Source organism: Branchiostoma belcheri, unplaced genomic scaffold (genome assembly GCF_001625305.1).
Source record: "Branchiostoma belcheri isolate BF01 breed outbred unplaced genomic scaffold, Haploidv18h27 scaffold532, whole genome shotgun sequence".
Classification (NCBI taxonomy): Eukaryota; Metazoa; Chordata; class Leptocardii; order Amphioxiformes; family Branchiostomatidae; genus Branchiostoma; species Branchiostoma belcheri.
In genome coordinates this window covers 23,558-30,894 of record NW_017804168.1, presented here as the reverse complement: position 1 = coordinate 30,894, position 7,337 = coordinate 23,558, and the positions used below count along the sequence as shown (strand labels likewise).

Below are 7,337 nucleotides of genomic sequence, written 5' to 3'. Positions count from 1 at the left end.
GGTGGTTTTGGAGCGAATTTGTGCTCCACGTGCCTTATAGAGAGCATGCATTTCAAATTCGGCTTTCTTTTTGTACACCTGTTGCTGTAACGTTGCATTATTTGGATCAGTGGCCAGTTGTTTTTCTAGTCTCATTAAATCTTCTTCTAAAACTTTGCTAGTCATGCGTCTTTCATTAGCTTTTTGTTTGCCGTAGTCAATCGAAAAACATCTAACTTTATTTTTACAATAATCCCACATCATTTGTTTGTTCTCGATCGACGAGGCATTTAGGCCGTCTTCGATATTCTCAATAATCTGATTAACACTGTCTACATAAGCTTTATCATACAATAAAGAGTTATTAAATTTCCAGTATGATGAACCCTTATCCTGTTGGGTCACACACATGTCCATCATGACTGCTCTGTGGTCACTACATGGAAAGGACCAAATCTCACAGCTGGTACTTTTATCAAATAACAAATCATTAACAAAGATATAGTCCAGTCTTCTAGCAATGAATGGATTCTTTTTGGACCAGGTGTACTCTCTTTCAACACCATGAAATGTTCTCCATATATCAACAAGGTCATGTTCATTCAAAATATTGTTCAAAATTGTCATTTCTGTGCTGTCGTGCTCCCTTCCCGCTATATTATCGAGAGAGTTGTTAAGGGTCGTATTAAAATCTCCAGCAACCAGTACATGTTCAAAATCAGTACAATATTTTTGTATCATGTTCGATACTTGGGAGAAAAACAGCTTTTACATGTCACAGCATTTGGGGCATAAATGTTGAAACAAACAAATTTTTCATTTTGAGACGTAAATCGTACACCGATAATACGGTCAGAAATATCAATGAACTCAATGTTTTTACAGTCAAAATGTTTAGATATAAGAATAACTTGCCCCTTACTGTGACGTGTACTGGGATGGGCAAAAAGTTTATCACCCCACTCTTTCGTCCACAATTCAAAATCATCACTTGTTATATAGGTTTCTTGCATTAGTACAATGTCAATCTTTTTTGACTTAAGAAATTGAAAAACAGTTCGTCGTACCGTTCGTTTCCTTAAACCTCGTGTATTGATGGTGAGCAGTCGTACCATAGGTGTCGGTGGAAGATAGTTCAGCTACAGTAACTATCCATTGTCTTTCCTTCTCCTCTGATCGTCCAAGCGACCATCGTCTTTGTGAAGTTTGTCCGGCTTTGCCTTATCAGGTGGAGTAAGTACGTTCTTTCTCTTTCTAGCTGACCTTGTTGACACTGGTTGGCGTCGTAGACCACGCTCCCCAGTGTTCTCGGTGCTGGTCGACGTTGGACGCGATGAGCGCGTTCGTCTCCTCTGATAGGACCCATCAGAGAGCCCTGCTTTCTCTTGTGGGGGTTTTGCTTTTGCCCCTCTTCCAGTGTTTTCGTCTTCGCTGTTTTCCACATCTATAGGGCTTTCTACAGCTTCAGCAGCCTCGTCCGGATCACAGGAAGTCCAGTCACCGCTGTGCTCGTCTCCGCTGTGGCTATCATTGCCTGTTTCACGGGTAGATCTAGTCGAGTAAGGGCGGGAGGAAGGGTTGGAAGCTTCCCTTGCAGCCTTAAGTCCAGCACTTACTGACTGATCAATTTTTTTTTCTGCTTTTCACGAGATGGAATAGTTTTGTCGGCTCTGCACCACTTTTTCGTGTGTCCTTTCTTTCCACAAATGTAGCAGGTGATGCGGTGAGGGCATTCGTGGAATGCATGGTCCTCGGCTTTGCAGGATTTGCAATTGATAGATTGACCGTCATGGAACACAGTCACTTCTATATCAATTAAAGAATCAGTGTCTGTAGGATCAGGTATACTGTAAGTGGAGTAGCGTGGAAACGGGTTAATGATCTTAGAGACGTAGCAAAATCTATGCCCCGAATACAGATGCTGGAAGGGTGAGTCAACATTCCTGTTCTTCTTTTGATGCCTCTTGACCTCTGTTAGCCTTTCAGCACGAGAGTCCACCCACTGAGCTACTTCTTCATCAGACACACTATGTGGGATTCCATGAATTGAAATTCTGGTTTCAGCTTTCCTTAATCCTGTCTTTTGAAAGTCCAGGATACCGTAAGACCCTGTGCCGACGACGACGCGACCGACACTGATCGCTTTAGCTTTAGCATCCAGGCATGAAAAGTTGATTACCCAGGTGCGTTTTTGGCTAAGGTACTGCGCCCCTAATATTTCGTCGGGTTTTATGGCATCCGTCATCTCGTTTCGCACCGTATTGTATAAAGCTTCAACTACATCGAACTCAGAAAGTTTAGGCATACCGACTGCGTCAATTTTGATCCAAAGGTTGGTGTCTTGGAGCCTTGAAATGTCGTCACGTTCACGAGCCGCCATCTTTGCTGTATGCGTAGCTCGCCCTCCCACTGGTTGCGAAAAGAAGCCACAAAACTCTCACAGGGAAGAAAACGGGTAACTCCAAGGCAGCGACGACAGTCAGTGATCACTTATAAAACTTAGGAATCAAAGTAACTGGAAAATGTGCGGTTTTCACCGCTAATGAGCCACCAGAACGCAAATTCTGGCGAGCTGAAGAAAAAGAACGTCAGGTGACCTCACCTGACCTTTCACCTCTCTTCAATTGATAATTTTTTAGATAATTGTCACCTTCAAACGTTTTAGTTATGTATGTAAAGGCATAAATTACCCTATTTCAGCTATAGAATTTGCATTGAAATTATTATTCATTACTTCTTTACTTTGGTTGAAAGAAATTACTGTTAAGTCTTACCCTGTAGAACTCTGGATGCCATTGACACTAGTACAAGAGTGAACACAATTACTGTGTACAATGTGTACAGAGATTTCCAGACAGCGAAGTCCCGCTGTAACAACAGCGGGACTTCGCTGTCGGGAAATCTCTGTACACATATCATTCCCGATGTTGCCAGTATCGCAAGTGTCGCAATATGCTAAGGCTAGAGTGTACCAAATGCAATCAAAATATCTCACCTTGACAGGATCAGGGGAGGCATTAATTCTCTCCTGCAGTGAAGGTGTTTCTACTGCAGCTGTGTAAGATACAGTACGGTGAAAATGTAGTTCGACGTTTCAGTTTAGTTTCAGTTAATTGCACAGATGAACACCTGCTGTCAATAGAACATAGTGGAAAACAAAGCATTGACTGAAGCTGTGAAAACAGCTACGAATCTAAAATTACTAAAAAAAAACATACTGTCCGTAAAAGATCTAAAACCACTCCAAGCCTAGTACTTCGGCGATGTAATAATATGAAAAACCTAACATAAAAGAATAAAAAATGTTAGTTCAAAGTTACAAGTGTTTGTTACATGCATTATGCCCAACCATGGGGAAATTTCAATAATTAGGTATACACAATGTCTGGTACAAGCCAAAATATTAATTATGCTTTTGCAAAAAGTACATACTGTAGAAAGTTTCTTGTAGACTATCGCACAGTAAAGTTCACTGCCTCGGTGACATCTGTCTAAGAAGTACTAAATTTTGTACCTGGACAGATACAGTTACAGCGAATCCCCTTGGAGACAAAGTCTGCAGCGATGGCCTTGGTGAGTCCGCTGACTCCTCCCTTACTGACAGAATACACAAACCTCATCGGGACACCTGCACAAAACAGTCATGCTAACACCCTTCTGTTGGATATGGAGTCTTATAATTTGTGTAAAAACACAAACTACTTGAACACAACTACTTGAATGTCATAAAGAAATAAGAATGCCATAATGAAGTAAGATCGTGCTGGTTGAACGTTCCTCTCGGAACCAAGATGTCCTCTGTTCGAACCCTGCCGTGTCACCAATCTTTTGCCGTTGGGAAATTTACTTTACAAAACTTTACTCAGGTGGCAGTGAGTATTTTATTGCCCTCTGTGTTGGTGGTAGCATTAAAATACTTCGTAAGTTGAAAAAAATATTGCATTAAAAAAGAAATTACAGTATACTGCCCACCTTTAACATTTGAGATACTAGAAGACATGTTTACGATAGATCCAGAACCTTGTGCTACCATCTGCAATGCAAAGTCATTGAAACATTTATTTAGATAAAAGAAAAAAATAGAGTTCCATGATCTCATAACTTTTCAAACTGATGTTAATTTTTATGACTGACAAATTATATCTTATTCCTCCTGATTATGAAAATAGAATCCTCATTGTATGAATTATATCTGTTGATCATATTATCCAACAATAGACAGTCTTATTGTAACAAAGGATGTTGTTGTAGCATTTCCTTCGTCACAGAAAGTACATGCTCGCAGGAGTATTGACCTTTAAGAGGACAGCTCAAAACAGAACAGCTCGAAACAGGAAGTACTTGCTCGTCAGAAGTACTGACTTTGGGATGACAGCTCGTCACAGGAAGTACAGGCTCACCAGGAGTACTGACCTTTGAGAGGACAGCTCGTCACAGGAAGTACAGGCGCCGCCAGGAGTACTGACCTTTGAGAGGACAGCTCGTCACAGGAAGTACAGGCGCCGCCAGGAGTACTGACCTTTGAGAGGACAGCTCGTCACAGGAAGTACAGGCCCACCAGGAGTACTGACCTTTGAGAGGACAGCTCGTCACAGGAAGTACAGGCGCCCCAGGAGTACTGACCTTTGAGAGGACAGCTCGTCACAGGAAGTACAGGCCCACCAGGAGTACTGACCTTTGAGAGGACAGCTCGTCACAGGAAGTACAGGCGCCGCCAGGATACTGACCTTTGAGAGGACAGCTCGACACAGGAAGTACAGGCTCGCTGGGGTACTGACCTTTGAGAGGACAACTCGACACAGGAAGTACAGGCTCGCTAGGAGTACTGACCTTTAAGGGGACAGCTCGAAACAGGAAGTACAGGCGCCGCCAGTAGTACTGACCTTTGAGAGGACAGCTCGTCACAGGAAGTACACTGCGCCGCCAGGATACTGACCTTTGTGAGGACAGCTCGACACAGGAAGTACAGGCTCGCTGGGGTACTGACCTTTGAGAGGACAACTCGACACAGGAAGTACAGGCTCGCCAGGATACTGACCTTTGAGAGGATAGCTCGTCACAGGAATTACAGGCTCGCTGGGGTACTGACCTTTGAGAGGACAACTCGACACAGGAAGTACAGGCGCCGCCAGGAGTACTGACCTTTGAGAGGATAGCTCGTCACAGGAAGTACAGGCTCGCTGGGGTACTGACCTTTGGCAGTACAGCACATGCTGTCAGGAGTACTGACCTTTGGGAGGACAGCACGACACAGGAAGTACATGCTCTTCAGGTTGATATTCATAGTCTGGTCCCAGTCAGCCTCCTCACAGTCCAGGATCGTGCCATTGGGAACTATTCTAGAAACAGTGAAGTGCTCGTTACTTCATCAAAACGTGGTGCACATGGAATGACTGGTAAGATTTGTATCACCAATATATATATACCACTAGTAGCAGAACATGCCAGATTCTATATAAAACATATGGGGCACTAGACATTAATAGGAACATTTCTGAACAAACGCCAGATGGAAAGTCATGAAGTTGTACCCTGCACAGTTGAAGAGGATGTCCACACGGTCTAACTGGTCCACCAGTGCAGTGACCTGGCCCTTGTCTGCCACATTCAGCATCTTGGCCTCAATACCTGGGTAGAGGAACGGAATGTCTAACGTAATCTTGTAAAGCATGGTTTCAGCACCATGAAGGAACCTCCACTGGGCTTCCCTATGAGGGTATGGATTGTAGAATTCGGCGAAATGGGGAATAATTAGCCGGGGGAGTCCATCCGCTGAATCTTTCATATTCCTCCTTAGAAGACTGAGGCTAATCAATCTCTTTAGTAGCCAAACATCACTGTTCCCCATTAGCCAGTGTGGTTGGTCTGGTAGAGACTACACTTGTATGAACTGCCCCCCTTTGAAACATATTTGAAGTATATACAACATATTTTTGCTAGAAACCTTTCAAATGAATAGTCTTATCCTTAACTTTATTTTGACATAATTAACCCTCTTTAGTGATTTCTGTGAGACATTCTGTCAGACTGCCATTCAGCCATTCATTCATTCATTCATTTATTCATCTCACCCACCCACTCACTCATTCACTCACTTTCTGTTTTTTTTTACTGGTAGAAATTGTCTCACCTGCAGCTGGCACATCTTTGACCTCCTGCTCCAGTTTACTGATATTGATGTCTGTAGCAATGACTCTGGCTCCCTCCTTGACAAATGCCTGCAGAAAGAAAGAACATTGCTACTGAGTACATTACAAGTGCTTATAGTGAGGCAGCAATGGGAATGGGACTTTGGACTGATCCTGACATTGTGTTATCAAGAACGCCAAAGGTGTGAGTTTCAACCTTTCCAACTAATTTGGTTTCTCTCATACCTATTCTGACCATTACTAGTAATGTGACCCTTAGTACCTGATTACATTGTTTTACAGCAATCTTTTGACGATGTTCTAACGTTAGCCAGAAAAAAGAATTATACAAAGCTTGAAAAAGGTATCAAAACTTTGAAATCTGTTACTACGACAATTTCTTTGAAAATTTCATCATGGATAAAAGTTTGAAGAATAACTTGTAAAATACGACCTAAAAAGTGCTTTACACTGTGAAAAAACCTACTACATGGCCCCTGGTTTTTACCCGGTCTTCCTGGGGGGCGTGGCACTTTTACGTTATTGTCAACATGCCATTAGGCGTCGCCAAAAATGACAGTCCCAGAAAGTATACAAATGGAAGAGGAGACTGAATAACTGAACTAGTATCAAATTTATCCAAACGACCACGAGACGTCGAAACGTTCCGGGGAAGACTTACCAGTACAGTAGCCAGTCCTATCCCCTGTGCAGACGCAGTACACAGCGCTATTTTTCCGTCTAGACGTCCCATGTTCCACTGATGAAGTTTCAGCTGTAGTAACAGTTAGACTAACATTTGTCCATATCATCAAGAAAGTCAGAGGCCGTCCGTTTAACGTTACAGAAAAGCCTGAAAAAACGCGCTTCTAGCGGCCATCCCGACAGACTAGTGGGGAGGGGGGCAATCGAGCGCTCTTTGAACTTTGAACTTTATTCTTCACCTTTGTACCGGTGGCACAGACGGACACGGCCGCGTGCAGAATACATAACAAAATTAAAACAAATTATATCAAATCATAACAAATAATAATCAAGTGCTAACTAACTAACATAAAAATAATAGGCTAGTTATACCAAAATATGGGTAACTGGAGTTGTTTCACCGTCCCATAGAAGAAAATACTGGCTACACAGTTTTAAAACTGACAGATATGGTAGCGGTGTTGCTGCGTTAATGTGATAATGGCGCTAAGTTAACATAAGTGGTAAAAAACAATATAGTAATAA

General features: G+C 42.6%; 1 protein-coding gene across 2 annotated transcripts in view; it reads right to left on the bottom strand.

The window, feature by feature from the left end:
• The window catches only part of LOC109481035 (3-hydroxybutyrate dehydrogenase type 2-like), a 10,712-nt gene extending 3,635 nt beyond the window's left edge, over positions 1 to 7,077 (bottom strand). Inside the window, exons 1-7 of one of the 2 annotated variants that reach the window (XM_019783510.1) lie at positions 6,790 to 7,077; positions 6,110 to 6,197; positions 5,511 to 5,607; positions 5,210 to 5,318; positions 3,952 to 4,012; positions 3,494 to 3,607; positions 2,975 to 3,033 (exon numbers count right to left, since the gene is read on the bottom strand). In XM_019783510.1, coding sequence (XP_019639069.1) covers positions 2,975 to 3,033; positions 3,494 to 3,607; positions 3,952 to 4,012; positions 5,210 to 5,318; positions 5,511 to 5,607; positions 6,110 to 6,197; positions 6,790 to 6,861 — 600 coding nt within the window. In that variant the 5' untranslated portion in view covers positions 6,862 to 7,077. Of the gene's footprint in view, positions 1 to 2,974; positions 3,034 to 3,493; positions 3,608 to 3,951; positions 4,013 to 5,209; positions 5,319 to 5,510; positions 5,612 to 6,109; positions 6,198 to 6,789 lie in introns of both variants that reach the window. The other variant, XM_019783511.1, reaches the window with a different exon arrangement.
• Between the last annotated feature and the right edge of the window lie 260 nt (positions 7,078 to 7,337).